General features: G+C 42.7%; 2 protein-coding genes across 4 annotated transcripts in view; one reads left to right on the forward strand and one right to left on the reverse strand.

Annotated features, from left to right (window-relative positions):
• xpo1b (exportin 1 (CRM1 homolog, yeast) b) overlaps positions 1–6,773 on the forward strand; it is a 16,197-nt gene extending 9,424 nt beyond the window's left edge. For both annotated transcript variants that reach the window (XM_029175110.3, XM_029175112.3), the window contains 13 exons: positions 173–311; positions 648–829; positions 942–1,098; positions 1,271–1,434; positions 1,523–1,657; positions 1,745–1,928; positions 2,488–2,594; positions 2,756–2,950; positions 3,857–4,025; positions 4,184–4,318; positions 4,416–4,575; positions 4,709–4,805; positions 5,425–6,773. In XM_029175110.3, the coding sequence (XP_029030943.1) occupies positions 173–311; positions 648–829; positions 942–1,098; positions 1,271–1,434; positions 1,523–1,657; positions 1,745–1,928; positions 2,488–2,594; positions 2,756–2,950; positions 3,857–4,025; positions 4,184–4,318; positions 4,416–4,575; positions 4,709–4,805; positions 5,425–5,571 (1,971 nt within the window). In that variant the 3' untranslated portion in view covers positions 5,572–6,773. The remainder of the gene's footprint in view (positions 1–172; positions 312–647; positions 830–941; positions 1,099–1,270; positions 1,435–1,522; positions 1,658–1,744; positions 1,929–2,487; positions 2,595–2,755; positions 2,951–3,856; positions 4,026–4,183; positions 4,319–4,415; positions 4,576–4,708; positions 4,806–5,424) is intronic.
• An 886-nt stretch (positions 6,774–7,659) lies between these two features.
• On the reverse strand, positions 7,660–18,023 carry sanbr (SANT and BTB domain regulator of CSR). Of its 2 annotated transcripts, none has more exons than XM_041073953.2 (21): positions 17,746–18,023; positions 16,507–16,658; positions 16,204–16,375; positions 15,929–16,025; positions 15,574–15,812; positions 15,280–15,338; positions 14,779–14,939; positions 14,558–14,644; positions 14,346–14,456; positions 14,081–14,204; positions 13,775–13,927; positions 13,304–13,446; positions 13,112–13,208; positions 12,984–13,016; positions 12,735–12,834; positions 11,513–11,598; positions 8,831–8,859; positions 8,620–8,693; positions 8,462–8,550; positions 8,297–8,379; positions 7,660–8,123 (listed from the first exon to the last, which is right to left on the reverse strand). In XM_041073953.2, the coding sequence occupies exons 2-21, from the start codon at positions 16,654–16,656 to the stop codon at positions 8,087–8,089; spliced, it is 2,124 nt and encodes a 707-aa protein (XP_040929887.1). In that variant the 5' UTR covers positions 16,657–16,658; positions 17,746–18,023; the 3' UTR covers positions 7,660–8,086. The 2 variants fall into 2 exon arrangements, with proteins under 2 accessions (XP_040929887.1, XP_029030946.1); XM_029175113.3 differs by having other exon boundaries at positions 17,434–18,023.
• Between the last annotated feature and the right edge of the window lie 12 nt (positions 18,024–18,035).

The following is an 18,035-nucleotide window of genomic DNA, read 5'->3' on the forward strand; positions in this document are numbered from 1 at the left end:
CTTATTAATCAAAGACCCTGTGTGTGTGTGTGTGTGTGTGTGTGTGTGTGTGTGTGTGTGTGTGTGTGTGTGTGTGTGTGTGTGTGTGTGTGTGTGTGTGTGTGTGTGTGTGTGAAACAAGACAGTTCATTAAAGTGTGCATGTGCTGACATGTTCCTATATCTTGTGACAGGTGCGTCTACTAATGGTAAGTCGAATGGCCAAGCCAGAGGAGGTGCTGGTGGTGGAGAATGACCAGGGGGAGGTAGTCAGAGAGTTCATGAAGGACACTGATTCCATCAACCTCTACAAGAACATGAGGGAAACTCTTGGTATGAATCAGCGCCAAAGGCAATATTTCTCAGTGTTCTTGGTCCACTGTTACTTGGTTGTTGTGAATATATACAGGTTTATATAGGCATGTTTTTATTATTTTGCCTTTGCATATTAATACTAGTTTTTTTCCACAGTACAAATTCACATACTGTAGGTCGGACAAGCTGCAACTGGCTCAACAACTGCTAGTTAAATTGGCTTTTGGTTGATGTGTTGATGTGTAATGGCCATTGGTTACTTGTTTAGGATTTTTTCACATTTTGCCAGCATTCTTCTATTATACATATTAAAGAGAACAGAATGATGATAAACCTTGCTCTTTCTTTCTACAGTGTACCTTACTCACTTGGATTATGCAGACACAGAACGCATAATGACAGAGAAGCTTCATAACCAGGTGAATGGTACTGAATGGTCCTGGAAGAACCTTAACACCCTTTGTTGGGCCATCGGATCAATCAGCGGTGCTATGCATGAGGAGGATGAGAAGAGGTTTCTGGTCACTGTCATCAAGGTATGAAAAAGCACAGATAGTGTGTGTTTACATAGATATTTTGGATAGGGTATATGCTAACAAATATAGTATGTTGTGTGTGTGAAGGTGAGTAATTTTCTGTCTGTCTCAGGATCTGCTGGGTCTGTGCGAGCAGAAGAGAGGAAAGGACAACAAGGCCATCATAGCCTCAAACATCATGTACATTGTTGGCCAGTATCCACGCTTCCTCCGAGCTCACTGGAAGTTTCTGAAAACAGTTGTTAACAAGCTTTTTGAGTTCATGCATGGTGAGATATATAGATACATATATATTTTTAATCCAACAGTTCTTGAATTGAAACCTAAAGACATAGGAGATTGTGTGAATATGTACTCTGTATATATAGTTCAATGTATTATATACATGTGTACGTACCATACGTACCATAATATTGTGCTCTTTGGCCTCATCTTGATCAGAGACTCATGACGGTGTCCAGGACATGGCCTGTGACACATTCATCAAGATTGCCCAGAAGTGCAGACGCCACTTCATCCAAGTGCAGGTGGGGGAGGTGATGCCCTTCATTGATGAGATCCTCAACAACATCAACACAATCATCTGTGACCTCCAGCCACAACAGGTTAGCACACTGCAATACCTGCTGGCATTTGTATCTCTTATTTGCCTAATAAAGTCTACATACTGACAGGTTCCCTGCTTGTGTTCAGGTGCACACATTTTATGAGGCAGTAGGTTACATGATCGGGGCCCAGACAGACCAAGCGGTTCAGGAGCACCTGATAGAGAAGTACATGCTGCTGCCTAACCAAGTGTGGGACAGCATCATCCAACAGGCCACCAAGGTAAGATCCTCTACTACCTCTGTGTGACTCATAATATATAAACAAATGAAATTATCCATAATCTGCACTTTCTATTTCCACCTTCAGAATGTGGACATCTTGAAGGACCCAGAGACAGTGAAACAGCTGGGCAGCATCCTGAAGACCAATGTCCGAGCCTGTAAGGCTGTGGGACACCCCTTTGTCATCCAACTCGGACGGATTTACCTTGACATGCTCAATGTCTACAAGTGCCTCAGTGAGAACATCTCTGCTGCCATTCAGACAAATGGTAAGGGACTGCCAACATGCTAGTTATGGGTTCCCACCTCACATGGTGTCATTACAGACATATTGAGCTCTGAATTCATAGGTGACTTAAGTAATCCCCTGTGACTGTAGAATGCTGCCTAAGTGTATTTGTAGCAGCTTTTTAAACAAGACCGTAATGTGTGTCGGTGTCACGACCTTTGTGCTGAAAGAGCTCTTACCAATACCAACTTAAGCACCGGCTAACTATCATTTAGTGCCTTTTATAGTTGTGTTCCCATTGTGATTTTAGTATCTTGTTGTGCCTTTGTTTTTTGTAAACCAGCTAGATGGTGTCAGTTGTTTTCTCCTTGACTCACCAGAGTCATGCAGTGTGACATGTAATAAGAATTAGGGGTTAAGGTCAGTGCCAGATACTTTTAATTCTGTCTTTGGTCACAACTTCAAAGCACAGGAGGAAAAGAAGACCAGTTAGCGTGAACTGTGAAATGCACATGAAAACAGAGCTGACAGTTTGATATTACTGTGCAGACACATTGTCATACAGCACATTAATGTTGCGTGATTCTGGTGTGTTGCAGGTGAGATGGTGACAAAGCAGCCCCTGATCCGGAGTATGAGGACAGTCAAACGAGAGACGTTGAAGCTGATCTCAGGCTGGGTTAGCCGATCGAACGACCCACAGATGGTGAGAAATGTAGATGCATGTCACTAATGAAGTTGTGTTGAGTTTTGGATAAATGGATAGATAAATAAACTTTATTGATCCCAATTCAAGTGCTTGTGAAAACCAAAAAAAAAAATAAATATTTTTTCCTTCATCTGATTTGTTGTCTTGTGTTCCTACAGGTTGGGGAAAACTTTGTTCCACCGCTGCTGGATGCCGTCCTTATTGACTACCAGCGCAATGTCCCAGCTGCCCGTGAACCAGAGGTCCTCAGCACCATGGCAACCATTGTCAACAAGCTTGGGGGACACATCACCAGCGAAATACCCCAGATCTTTGATGCCGTCTTTGAGTGTACCCTAAACATGATCAACAAGGTGAGTGAGCTGATCATTGTGGCAATTCTGTCACAGGCGCCGGCTGGCATAGTGAAATATATATTTCTGCATCTTGTGTGTATTTTTTCTACAATGAAAATTAAATATTCTTCAGAAAGTGACTGAACAGTGACAACATTTTTGCAACTCTGTTATAGAGATTCCTATAATTGTGTCGGACTTTTAGGTTGCTTTGATTTCACTCTTCTGTCTAGTTCAGTTCAGTGTTCTAAAACCTTTGACCAGTAGAATATATTTTGAGGTTTTTATTTGCAGTGCTCTGTTGGACTGTGTCTACATGGCCAATCCAGACTAAAGAAGGCTTTTTTTTTGTTGTATATCAAAGTTAAAGGCCTTTTTTTCTGAGGACTTGACTGGCTGTTGCAGTCTGGATGTTTGTCTGCGGCCTTTCAACTTCATAGCTCAAAGGCAGCTGGACAAACGAATACAACAAAAATTGGTTAAAGCATCTATGATGGTCATGGTATCGTGTGAACTAAATACACAGGGAAAAGAAAAAACAAGACAAAAAAAAAAAAGAAATTGGCTACAGCTACAAGTGTAAAATGTAATTTAATAAACTACACTTCTCATTTTTTTATACCACAAGCCTGGAGACAGCCACTAACAAGCACATTCCAATGCTAAGCTACTTAAAATATAAATATAACTAAATATAGATTTAAGGCATGATTAGCCTACCAAGGGACCCTGGGACAAAATAAGCATTGGGGGTCCCCTGAGACAGCAGTCCAGTGTGGTATTTGGCAATACAGAACAAACCTTTGTACTGTACATGTGAATCACACAAATCTGGAACAATGCATTTAACTGATAGCGCTGAAGGAAATCATTCATATCATGGTTAAAACAGATCAACACATGCCTCTTGTGTTTTGCTACTAGAACTTTGAGGAGTATCCAGAGCACAGGACCCACTTCTTCTACCTGCTCCAAGCTGTGAACTCTCACTGCTTCCCTGCTTTCCTCGCCATCCCTCCTGCCCAGTTCAAACTAGTGCTAGACTCAATCATCTGGGCCTTTAAACACACCATGAGGAATGTGGCCGATACTGGTGAGTTTGCCAGAGAACACAAACTAAATTAATAAATTAACACAAACTAAATTAATAAAACTACATTTATTAATTTTCATGCAAAATCATGTACAGGTGTGATGTTGCGAGAGATGTTGACCTAGCAGCTGAGCCTGTCCTTGTTTGTGTGCATTCAGGTCTGCAGATCCTGTACACGATGCTGCAGAACGTTGCCCAGGAGGAAGCAGCGGCACAGAGTTTCTACCAGACATATTTCTGTGACATCCTGCAGCACATTTTCTCTGTTGTCACCGACACGTCACACACTGCAGGTGAGAAACAGACTCACAATCTACAGAACACGCACATAATATACATGATTAGAGCTTCTGGAATATGAATATGTGTGTTTGCGTGCATGTGATGCAGGTCTGACAATGCACGCGTCCATCCTGGCCTACATGTTTAACCTGGTAGAGGAGGGGAAGATCACCACAGCGCTGAACCCTGCCACCCCCACAAACAACCAGGTGTTCATCCAGGAGTATGTGGCCAACCTGCTTAAGACTGCCTTCCCCCACCTACAAGAGTGCGTGTGACAACACACACACACACACACACACACACACACACACACACACACACACACACACACACACACACAGGCTGTATGCTGTTGAAAACAAGCAATCCATTGTTTATTGTGTTGATTTAATTTTCAGTGCTCAGGTAAAGGTGTTTGTGACTGGGCTGTTCAGCCTAAACCAGGACATTCCTGCATTCAAGGAGCACCTTAGGGACTTCCTCGTCCAGATAAAGGTGAGCCTGTGTCACAAACTCACTTGTAATATTATGATAATGTGACTTTGAGTAGTAAACCAGATTATGGAATTTTTTCTAGTCATTCTAGGTCATACTAACAGAGTAGTAGCAAAGCAACACACCCAGACTGTTATGTAATTAGTCTTGTGTGCTTGAACCTTCTGCCCATGTAAAGTGAACACAGCCCTTCATAATTCTGCTCTGCTGTTGGTCTGTGCTGCATTGCCTTTGTCTGTTCTCACAGAGGTTATCAGTGCCTACATAGCCAGCTGCTTAGCTTTTGTTTCCACAAATAACATTTTCCAACATGGCTACCTTGTCCTTTTATTTGTATGGAAGGCTTGTGGTTGTTGTGCCAGCTTTGTTATTGCAATAAATTCATGACTTGGATTGACAATAAGACTATTTTCTCAGTCTTACTTCATAATAAACTCAGATTTTGCAGTTCAATTGTGAAATAGAAGGGAGTTGATAATTGTCATAACTGAGTAATTGTAAAACCGATTTAGACAGTTTTAACATTTTTGACTGAATCTGTTCATTTTGAAAAACAAAAAAGTATAGTGAAGTACGTTACAGAAGCATAAATTTGATTGATTCTTTGCTTCTGTTTCAGGAGTTTGCAGGTGAGGACACCTCAGATCTGTTCCTGGAGGAGAGGGAGGCCTCGCTCCGTCAGGCCCAGGAGGAGAAACACAAGATCCAGATGTCTGTCCCCGGCATTCTCAACCCCCACGAGATCCCAGAGGAGATGTGCGACTGAGAAGTATCTCCACAAAAACTGTACAGTGTTCTACACAACAAACAAACGATTAAACACCTAACCACAACAAAACCCAAATGAGGCACTCAAGCGGGGTGGGGGGCTGCCCTCTCAGAGGGCAGAGCTTGCCTTCCCATTGGATGTTTGGTGACCAAAATGATGCCAATAATATGTAAATGACAAATGCGTCACCCTGTGGCCCTTTTTACATAATCTGCATTTTCTAGAGAGTTTTCGTGTAATATTGTTCCAGAAATGTTCCTCAGAGGTTTGTTCTGTTGGTCTGTGGTTTATCCCAAGACCTGCATTATGAGGTTGAATCAATTAGGACAAATTAAACATGTTTGCTAGGTTTCCTTCACCTTCAGCACTTCGGTTGAAGGTGCGTGTGAGCATCCATCCATTCATATATATATATATACACATATACACACGTGCCCACAGAGTTGTGGGAGAATGTGAATCTAATGGGTAATGAATGAAGGCTGAGAGATGCTGCTGAATGTGTCGGCATCAGTAGCATGTGAGATATTCTTCACCCAAAAGAGAAGGCAAAAAGTGTGGCTGCTCTCTGCAGTTTTTCTTTTTGTTGTACGGAGAACAAAACAAAATTTGTGCATATCATCCCATTTGTATAGCATCTTTATTACCATGGGAACATTTTTTCCTTTTAATCTATAGTTTGTTTTTGTTGCGGGTGTGCGTGTGTGTGTGTGTGTGGGCTGTCGCCTAGTCGACATCAGCGTTTTGTTTTCCTCTAAGAGGATTGTTGCTCATTTGTGAGCCTTCATTAATGGGATGTTTTAGGAAGAGGCGGTGGTTATTTATGGGTTTTCAGTTGGTTGCATCTTTATAACAACTCCTGTTTAACTCAGATGGGTTTCAAAATTTTGAATTGTACTAATTTAGATTGTTTACCATGCAGTAGTGCTTCAAGACACTACCTATAGAGCAAAATGAAAAATAAACTGGGTTTACATTTTATTTTGTATTTTTGCATTTTTTTTTTGTTTGTACGTGTTTGAGTTTTGTTCAAATACTCAAAGCTTTTGTCCAGAAAGCAAATTATTTACCAACGAGTTGAATTAGGAAGGAATGTATAAATCCAAACACGCACCTGATCTCTAATGGCAAAATTCCCTTTTCAAGGTGTTCCATTTGTTGTGAATTTTTTGATCTGATTAAAGTTGAGAATTTTATAACTTTTTCTCCTCGGGTTTTTTCATTCAACAGGGACTATATTCTATGGTCATGTCTGTCATTGCTTCGATTCTTATTAAGTTCAATGTAACTGATGGTTTACAGGATTTAAATATAACTATAAACATTCCAATATGTCTTTTATCTCAGTGCACATCCGGTTGCTTCCACTCAAAAGTCTTGGGCCAAGGTTGGTGCTGTGTAAACTGACCCTGTGTCTAATCCCTGTTAACATGCTGGTATTACATTTAAGCTTAGAGTGACACTGCATTCAAAGCTGAAACCTTAATGTAACGCAATCCCAAGAAGCCGTGGGACTTTAGTGCCAACAGATAGTCACTGTCACTTTTGCTCCAGCCACAGAATTCTGCTTCTTACACCCCAACAGTCCCACACAGGTGTGTTTATGCAGGTCTACCATGGATTAACCAATTCCTCTAATTGTCATTGGTCCATTTTCTCTTATGTGTCAAATCTGATCATAACTACACACCCCACCACCTTCCTGACCCTGACACAGATCCTAAACCATTTTTGGCATGTGCTCTCGAGGAGAAGAAGGAACAGCTGGGGCAGCCCACACCCCAGCGGGAAAAAAAGGGCTATTTAGCCTACGCCCCTTCTTGCCCTGCTCTGTCGTGGACATGCAGGGTTACTACGCTTGTTAGTACTGTAAGTGGAACAAGGAGGAGCCAAGTTAGTGCCCCCACTAGCTAGAGCTACCTAAACTCTGGACACTTACAGTAATTTAATTTTACAAAGACTTTATTTACTGCGTCTATGAGGTGACATGCTGTGGTCAAACTGGGTCAAAGGTGACATATAAGTCCTGGACCTGCTTCCAGACGATACACTGCCCCCTAGTGGATAGAACACATTGACAATAGGTTTTAGTTTCTGTTTTATTGGTCCCAGTGTTACAGTACAGTTATTTTCCAGTTAAGGTACAAGGGACATGAATTAGAACTGTATCCAGCAGAACTCAGGAAAACATCTGTGATTAACAGCAGGATCTGTTGCGATTACTGGATCTATACTTCACAGTTAAAACCCACATTTGTCTGCTTTCAAAATGATTTGAACAAACAGACAGGTCAAAGTGCATTTCCCCAGAGCTCAGCTGAATTCACCTCAAGGGCCAAGACCAGATAAGGATGTGTTAATGGTGATCCATAGTCACCTGAGTTATGCAAAGGGGGGGTGAGAGCTATCGTGGTCCACGGCGGGCTTGAGAGGGGCCAGCAGGAAGTTATATTGCTCTTTGGATCTCGCCTTTTCCTCTTTGTTCTCTCTTCATCAGGTGTTTTCACGTCATTTATGTGGTACGGATTTGAGCGTAGCGTATTTTCGATCTACGAGTAAGAATGATTAGAAAACTTAAACTTAAAACTTCCTGTCTTAACTCTTGGATACCCAATGAGCAGATATAAGTGTGTGTGTGTGTGTGTGTGTGTGTGTGTGTGTGTGTGTGTGTGTGTGTGTGTGTGTGTGTGTGTGTGTGTGTGTGTGTGTGTGTGTAGGCTACCTGGGTATCTTGTCTGAACTCTGTCTGGCTTGAGGAGTGCTCTTAAATTGGGCTTCCAGTCTTGCGTAGATTCCTCCGGCAGGCTACATGAGCACACACACAAGATCTGAAGTACAGAACAAAATACTGACAAATCTACAAAGACCATGACCACATCACACACACCTCTTTATTGTCCCTAGTTTTGCTCTGCTCCTGGTCTCCAAATCTCATCTGCGTCAGGTAGCCAACAATCTCCACCATACGACGCTGGTCTAGTTCAGAACAAATTATAATTTATGTGATAAAAGTCAGATCACTGCATTAAGAACATTCCTGTTTACCTTCTTCCCTCTGAGCATCCTGGTTGTAGCGCATGGAGCGAGAGCTGTCCCACTTACTCTTCTGGATGCTCACACTATGAAACACACACCAAGGTTCAAAGTAGGTAAGAACCTTTCCTTTTTATCCTTACACTGACAGATGGTTATGTATATAATGCATTATGTAAAGAATGTAAGAAACTGAAAAACACAGGAAGGGAAGTGAACTCACGTGAAAGGTGTATTATCTCTAGTTTGAGACTAAAGAAAAAAGACAAATTATCGATCAAGACGAATTCATAACATGTAAATGCACGTCCTAAACAGGTCAAACGCTAATAAAACAAACACTTCTGGCCATGTGAGCAGTTTAGGGACATCATGTTCAGCTGTGTGTCTTTAAGCAGATGTTTTGATGTAGTCATGCATAAACTAAGAGTCAAGTAAAAACAAATTAGTCGGGCTTGATTTAACAATGTCTAGTGCGTGTGTACCAAATCTAAAATAATTACTGCAATTAACAGATGTTCATTTTTCTGATATGACACACCCACACACTCTTTGTGCACCTTTTGATGCATCATAACAGCAGACATGAATATATATATATATATATATATACACACACGCACTATTCTCACCCTCCGCGGGTGGTCTCATCCACTTTCCAAGCTCGGGTCCTCTACCAGAGGCCAGGGAGCTTGAGGGTTCTGCGCAGTATCCTTGCTGTTCCTAGGACTGCACTTTTCTGGACTGAGATGTCGGATGTTTTTCCAGGGATCTGTTGTAGCCACTCCTCCAGTTTGGGGGTCACAGCCCCTAGTGCTCCGATCACCACAGGCACCACTGTGGCCTTCACCTTCCAAGCCTTCTCCAGTTCTTCTCTGAGCCCTTGGTATTTCTCTAGTTTCTCATGTTCCTTTTTCCTGATGTTGCCATCGCTTGGTATTGCCACATCCACCACTACGGCTTTCCTCTGCTCTTTATCCACCACCACAATGTCTGGTTGTTTCGCCATTACCATTCTGTCAGTCTGGATCTGGAAGTCCCACAGGATCTTGGCTCGCTCGTTCTCTACCACCTTGGGAGGTGTTTCCCACTTTGACCTTGGGGTTTCCAGTCCATACTCCGCGCAGATGTTCCTGTATACTATGCCAGCCACTTGGTTGTGGCGTTCCATGTATGCTTTGCCTGCCAGCATCTTACACCCTGCAGTTATGTGCTGAACCGTCTCTGGGGCCTCTTTGCACAGTCTACACCTTGGGTCTTGTCTGGTGTGGTAGATCTGGGCCTCTATGGCTCTGGTGCTCAGGGCCTGCTCCTGTGCAGCCAGGATGAGTGCCTCTGTGCTGTCCTTCAGCCCAGCCCTTTCAAGCCATTGGTAGGATTTGTTGAGATCAGCCACTTCAGTTATGTTCCGGTGGTACATCCCGTGCAAGGGCTTGTCCTCCCATGATGGTCCCTCTTCCAGCATCTCATCCTCTGTTCTCCACTGCCTGAGACATTCACTCAGCACGTCATCTGTCGTGGCCTTATCCTTGATGTACTTATGGATCTTGGATGTTTCATCCTGGATAGTGGCTCTCACGCTCACTAGTCCTCGGCCTCCTTCCTTGCGGCTAGCGTACAGTCTCAGGGTGCTGGATTTGGGGTGGAACCCTCCGTGCATGGTGAGGAGCTTTCGTGTCTTAACATCTGTGGTCTGTATCTCTTCCTTTGGCCACCTTATTATTCCTGCAGGGTATCTGATCACTGGCAGAGCGTAGCTGTTTATTGCCCGGGATTTGTTCTTGCAGCTGTTTATTGCCCGGGATTTGTTCTTGCATACTTGCATATATATATATATATATATATATATATATATATATATATATATATATATATATATATATCCTCTGTATATATCCTCTGTATATATACAGAGGATGAGATGCTGGAAGAGGGACCATCATGGGAGGACAAGCCCTTGCACGGGATGTACCACCGGAACATAACTGAAGTGGCTGATCTCAACAAATCCTACCAATGGCTTGAAAGGGCTGGGCTGAAGGACAGCACAGAGGCACTCATCCTGGCTGCACAGGAGCAGGCCCTGAGCACCAGAGCCATAGAGGCCCAGATCTACCACACCAGACAAGACCCAAGGTGTAGACTGTGCAAAGAGGCCCCTGAGACGGTCCAGCACATAACTGCAGGGTGTAAGATGCTGGCAGGGAAAGCATACATGGAACGCCATAACCAAGTGGCTGGCATAGTATACAGGAACATCTGCGTGGAGTATGGACTGGAAACCCCAAGGTCAAAGTGGGAAACACCTCCCAAGGTGGTAGAGAACGAGCGAGCCAAGATCCTGTGGGACTTCCAGATCCAGACTGACAGAATGGTAATGGCAAACCAACCAGACATTGTGGTGGTGGATAAAGAGCAGAGGAAAGCCGTAGTGGTGGATGTGGCAATACCAAGCGATGGCAACATCAGGAAAAAGGAACATGAGAAACTAGAGAAATACCAAGGGCTCAGAGAAGAACTGGAGAAGGCTTGGAAGGTGAAGGCCACAGTGGTGCCTGTGGTGATCGGAGCACTAGGGGCTGTGACCCCCAAACTGGAGGAGTGGCTACAACAGATCCCTGGAAAAACATCCGAAATCTCAGTCCAGAAAAGTGCAGTCCTAGGAACAGCAAGGATACTGCGCAGAACCCTCAAGCTCCCTGGCCTCTGGTAGAGGACCCGAGCTTGGAAAGTGGATGAGACCACCCGCGGAGGGTGAGAATAGAGTGTGTATATATATATATATATATATATATATATATATATATATATATATATATATATATATATATATATATATATATATATATATATATATATATATATATGCTCAGTGTTCGACTTCTAAATGAACTCAGTGACTCACTTTCTCTGCTTTTTCTTTGCGTTGGAAGTTGGGGGAAGACATCTGCTTTTTCAGGGGCCTGTGGGCCTTCTTGGCCTTCTTAGCAGCTGGAAACCAAGACAAACAACAATATTATCAGTGTGCTGAAAGCGTGGACGCCACCTGCTGGAGGTTCTGTAAAATTTAAGGTCAGGAACACTGGCAGGTTAAAAATAGAAGTGTTGACAATGCGGAGTGGGGGACACAATGGCCCGTGATGTGATATAAATAGAGCATTTGTCCTGTGTCTTCGCTTTACTTTCATCATTAAAAAATATTGCAGTGACCTTGTCTTTAAATGCTGAAACCCCCCCAAATACAGTGCATATTTGTTCTGATGTCACAAGTGCGTAAGCCACTAACGACAGCCTGGAGGCATCACGTGTCATATGCAACACTTCAATTAGACAAGCTCTCAGATGAAGCAAAACACAGTGTCATAGACCATCATCTACCTACGTTCAGGCTTCTCATTTTCTTCTTCTAAAAGTTAGACATAAAAATCATCATTAAGTTGAAAGGTGATGTCCCAGGAATCAAACTCTAGAATTACTCTTTCCCATCAAAGTTCAAGCAAATTAAAAAAGATAGACTGAGATTTTATTTATATGAAGTACATGTTTTTTTATCTTTTATATAATGCAAAGACATCTCATTGAACTTTACAGAGAGCATGGCTCTTTTTCTGCTTCCAGTGTTTCTGCTAAGCTAAGGTAAGAGCTAAGAGTTTCCTGCATTAAACGGCCGACTTGATACAAAGTTCACATGCTGCTGGAAGGTTGCATTGGTTACAGGAGGTCAATAAATTAGAAAAACATACACATCTGCTTCATCTGAGTCAAAACACTGGTTTTGTGTTTTTGACATGACGAAATGCATGATGATAAAATGAAGAATGTGATTCACCCCCCCCCCCCCCCCCCCCCCCCCCCCCCCCCGTATTTGATCTGATGGAACATGTGCCAATAGTCTTTTGGCTTATAAAGATGTCATTCTACTTTGTAACCTCTTTCGCACTGAAATCCTTGTCATAGACATTAAACAAGTGAAAATGCACATTACTGTAAAACTGACTTGTGTGACTGAATTTAAAGCTAAGAATGTTTACCTTATCACACTCATTAGTAGGTGTGAAACACTCTCTCTCATCTAAGAAAACATTACAACATATTACCCAGCTTCTACTTCAACACTGTTAACCCACCTTGTTTCTTGGACAGCTCCTCTTCATCCCCCACTTCGTCCTCAGTGACCTCTGACCCTGTGGTGTACTCCTCATCCTCTGACAGGAGCGACTGCTGCCTCTGAGAGCGAATATGTCAGACATTAGCTCCTAGCTTCTTCATGACACACTGATCTAACACACGGTCTCAGTGAACATGCACAGATTCCTCCTTCCAAATATCGATTACAGAACAGAAGCAAAAACTGTCTAATGAGGGAAAGGTCATACCAGCTGTAGGCTCCAGTTTTTCAAGAGGGAAAACTAGTCAGTGAGAAAAGAGAAAGCAGAAGTGATCAGGAAAAGAAACTCATCAATGGAAAAGAACCTGAGAAACAGAGACCAACAGCAAAGCTTACGGTGCTGCCGTCTCCCCTCAGAGGTCTCAGCAGTGTTGGCTCCAGGAGAACATCACAGTCGTGAACCTTCTCTGCACTGGCTGGGCTCCCCTCGGTGCTGACACACACACACACAGACACATGGCAGAAAAGCGTCATTAGCACATCTTTAACACGCGCAAACGTCGGCCTGGTCCGTGGACTGGCACTCACCCCTCTGCAGGCGGTGTGTTGGACAAACACACAGAGTCCCTATGCAGCAGAAGGTCGTTGAGGACTCTGATCTGGGCTGAGGTGGCCTCGTCGCAGTTCTCTTCGTCAGGAACACTCACTATGTGGTCTCGCATCCTACAGCCCTGAGCACGCAAGTGCACACAGACACTGATCACTGTCAGTGGGGAAGGTAATACTTCATCATTCATCCCACTGCCTCTCTGTGCTGTACTTTAGTTTTTTATCATATAGAGATATTTTTGCTCTTCCATGGGTATAGCCACAGTGTTACAGAGGTTAGTTGCCATACCACGATGCAGTGGGTACAGGGCATGGTAACCCACATGTTTTTTTGAGGTCAGTACTAGGATATCTTTGGATCTGTGTTTTATTCTACTACAGTTCTACAGTGGAGGGTAGAATGAAATTCAGTTTTAAGTTTAGCTAAGATGGTTATGGTCACACACATACCTTGGGCATACCAGTGGGGTCAAAGCGAAGGACCCTCTGGTTACAGCAGGGGTAGACTCCTGCTCCATGCCAGCCCTTCTCAGCACCCAGGCCAGCATACACCACACTGTCTGGGTGATACTTGCAATGGGTCAGCTCTGCACACACAAACACCTACACCCGAACACACAGGCACAGACATACTGTGCATTAAAAAAATACTTCAGATTTAAAACACCTCGTTTGTTGTATTTCCTTGAACAGATACTTTGAGTAATGCTCAATTTGTTAACCTTGATAGGTAGATAAAGACAGGGAGACACAAACCTGTTGGCATCTGGAACAGGTGAGGTAGTTGATTGTACCCCAGATTCTCCAGTAGACCAGCACCCATGACTTGAGCTCCTCATACAGGCCAGTAATGTAATCATGTACATCCCAGCTCTTCTGTCTGCACACACACACACACACACACACACACACACACACACACACACACACACACACACACACACACACACACAGAAACAATAAACAGTCATTCAAAATAAGCAGAAACCACTCATGTTCTGTGAAATGGAATCGTAATTACCTGGTGTGTGTGTAGACAATGTCTCCTCGAGCGTCAACATTGATTTTCCCTGGAACACATGAAATCTTCCTCTCTGTGTCTTTGGTCAGCAGTTTAAGGCACAGGCCACATCTGGGATGGGACACGCACCATTAAATGAATGAGGACGGTAATAGAAAAAATTTGATCATCTTGAAACATTTTCATGACCTCAGGCAGAATCTGTATCTGACCTGTAGAGTGTAGAAGCATTTCCTGGGGAATCTCTGCTCTGGTAGCTGGGATCAAACAGACGCTCGATTTTCTTCTGAAACAATTTGCTGTTGGGAAAAAACCCGACAAACTCGCCACTGATGTTCTTAAGTTTTACACAGTGGCTCACTTTTGTGTTTGCAGTTAGCATCAGCATCATTCCTGAAGCTTTGTCTGCCCGTCTGTTTCCAGGCTCACTTACCTCTTGAACTTGTCTTTTCGGTCCCTGATGTCGTCAGCCTCGTTGTGATTAAAGAGCTCCGCGATGCGGGTTGTCAGGTTGCTGTTGATGCAGTTCATGTTGCAGGGTGTAGCCACAATGGCACTCATGTGTTTATGGCAGTACTGGATACATTCCTCCACCTGAACTCAGATAAGGACAGGAATCAGACGCAAGTCTCTATGACACCTCTAGTTTCTATGGTCCTGCCTTAACAAACCATAATAACATATTACTGCTACAATTATAAATTATATTGTAACTAGGTAAAGGAGGCATTCTCTAAATATCACCATGGTCAAGAAACATAAATACTCTCAACATCCATGCAACATCAAATTAACAAAGCTCTATCTTCAGACATCTTGTTTTGCCTGGACAAAATAAAATCAGGACACTTAAATTTGTCCTGTTCATTCATTTGGAAAAACAAGGGGCCTGAACAGCATCACTACACCCAGCGTCACACGTCACAACACTTACTAACGTATCCATCTTCAAGAACTCGGAGGAGATCAGGATTGAGATCACATTGCTGGGCTCTGTAACCAACAAATACCACGTGACCGATCGAGCAAACCCCACAACCGACAAACAACACGGCACACGCAGCCAGTGACGAACCAAACACACGACGTATTAGTGACCGGTAAATCAAGCACTATTCACTTATCTACAACAACAGGTAGGCTTAAGTACCGTAACCGTTGTTATATGCGTTGTCATATGTAAAATGTGATTTTGGTTATTGAATTGTAGTCTTTTCAGAGATTTTACCAAGCCGAGGTTTGTCCTTGTTGCCCTCGCCTGCAGAGTTCCTTCTGACGTAGTTCATGAGCCAGTCGAAAATCTGCACATCACAATGAACAGAGATATCCACCTCCTCCCACCTCTGAGGGTCCACTGACAAGTACTCAGCGAAATAACGCATCTCTTTAACTAGAAGGTCTCTGGGACATATAAAGTCCTGCTTCAGGTTCTTGGTCTCGTCACAGACATGAATGACCATGTTGGGACTGTAGTAAAAATACAGAATAAGCAAGTTTACAGAGGGAGGTTATGATTTTCAGATAGATCACATATATACTGTAATATGTGTTTAGTGCTAATTGAATGTGTTACTAGAACTTACTCTCTTGGTTTCTGAGGTTTGTCGTTATCCTCTACTGACATTCTTCTCTCCTTCTTCTCCACAGCACCAACCTTTCCTGAAGATACTGATTTGGAACCTGCTCACATAAGTACAAAAGTCCAAATATATGTTTAGAATAACAGCCGCCATCAGTAGCACACATATACAGCAAAGTTTTAAAACAGAAATACTTTTATTTTTTAAACTGTTGTCAGATTTGATTAAAAACGATGCCAAGCTGAAACAGCAGTGTACTGTAGACAGCCGTGACTAACCCGAAACTCTGTTGATGCTTTGACTACTTCCAGTCTCCATCACCTCCCCTGTCTCCGGCAGCATGGACAGGCCATCAGATTGGGAGGTGCTGCCCTCTGTGATGGCATTACACTGGTTGTCCACATGAAGAAACCCTCCCATGCTCTTCAGCTCTTCAAATCGATGAGCACACTGCAAAAGACACACAGGTAACTTGTATATTATTATATATTATATATATGTTATATTATATTATAACAATTTATTAATGGAATGATCACAGATGGATGGAAAAGTTTGTGGTTACTCAAAACCTTACTTACCTCCTTAGGTGTGAATCCTGGAACTAGCTTAGCTACATTGTCCCAGTTTATGGGCTGGGGTACTCCCCACAGAGAGTCCAGCACCATGTCCAAAACCAGAACATTGTTATCATAAAGAAAGTTGTTGTTGTCTGAGCAGAAGCGGCTCATTTCTGCAGGGATAGAACAACAGCACACAAGGGGCAAGGATCAACAAAGATAACCCACCCAGGTTTAACCATCCTATCTATGCTGGAGCACATGCGGTTTGTCAATTAATCAATTAACTGATAATGAACTAATAAAATCAACAGGACCTACAGTATTTATGGATCGTGGTGTTTATCAAGATGGAATATAAAGCATTGTATCTACTGTCTGCTACTTTTATTTCTCATCTAATTGACTTATATAATTTTCCACCCTGTATAAAAAATAATATACACAAAACTAAAAGAGATCATCTTCAAGTCTCATCAGAAAATGGGGCTGAGAATGTCACACTGTTTCATTTGTGTTCACCTGGCAGCGGTCAGGAAATGATACATACATACATACATACATACATACATACATACATACATACATACATACATACATACATACATACATGTTTCTCTAAAACATCCTGACATTCTCCTATGTTCTCCCTTTGTACATATCTATACACTATCATTTCTTGACCGCTGCCAGGTCCTAACATCCTGCCGGGTTTATTGATTGATTATGTCAGGAGCTCAAAATAAGGCCGATATTTGCTCCTATATGAATATGATACGAATTTACTTTAAACTAAGTAATGCCGCTGATGAGACACAGGTCCTCTCTCTCTCCCTGTGTCCTCACGCTCCTGCACTTACGATTGATGCTTTGGGGTCAAAATAAAATTAGCTAACGTTATATCGCTACACGCAAATTAAATACTGAGCCAAAATATTTTTAACATACTTATCTGATGTGGGTGATATAGCTCCCGACTGTTTTGTAATGTAGACTCAGTTGTTTCATTTCACTGAGTTAGATGGTGCTGATGCTGCGATCTTCATCTACCGGCTACTGCATCCATTGCTAATGCTAGCTTACTTTGCGGGACAGGAACTGCTGCCTTCAGGTACTCATGGAAATTTTCCTCAATTCGCCACACAAAGTGTAGTAACATTGCCCAGTCACTAACGGACTTGGCGTAATTCTAATTTTTGCAGGAAGTTGTGGCTCGTTACTTTACCAAACTATCATTTACACAGCAAATCACAATTTTACCTTTGGTGTCAATATTCTTTCCGACAGCCCTTGAATGCAGCAATAGCCTTACTCGGGTAGCATAGCAGCTAGCCAAGCATGTAGGTACCTAGCTTAGAACATTACACGTCGTTGTCCATTAACATCTACAAATGTTTTTGACAAGCTGGAGTATCCATTTTAAAAGTCGGCGGTCAATTCCTGAAATTAATATAACAATTCTTGGTTGTTTACATGCGTTACTTTGTGCTGCACTAACTCGTCGCAGTTGTCGCACTGCAGCAGGTTAAGCGTCCTGTTACCTAGAAACA

The sequence above is a fragment of the Betta splendens genome, chromosome 15 (assembly GCF_900634795.4).
Source record: "Betta splendens chromosome 15, fBetSpl5.4, whole genome shotgun sequence".
In the NCBI taxonomy this organism is placed as follows: Eukaryota; Metazoa; Chordata; class Actinopteri; order Anabantiformes; family Osphronemidae; genus Betta; species Betta splendens.

Coding starts and splice junctions, on each gene's coding strand:
- sanbr (XM_041073953.2), bottom strand. CDS start 16,656: ATGAGCCGCTTCTGCTCAGACAACAACAACTTTCTTTATGATAACAAT. Junction 13,447..13,774: donor ACCCCACTGGTATGCCCAAG/GTATGTGTGTGA, acceptor TTGCGTGCTCAG/GGCTGTAGGATGCGAGACCA. Junction 13,209..13,303: donor AACACACCGCCTGCAGAGGG/GTGAGTGCCAGT, acceptor TGTGTGTGTCAG/CACCGAGGGGAGCCCAGCCA.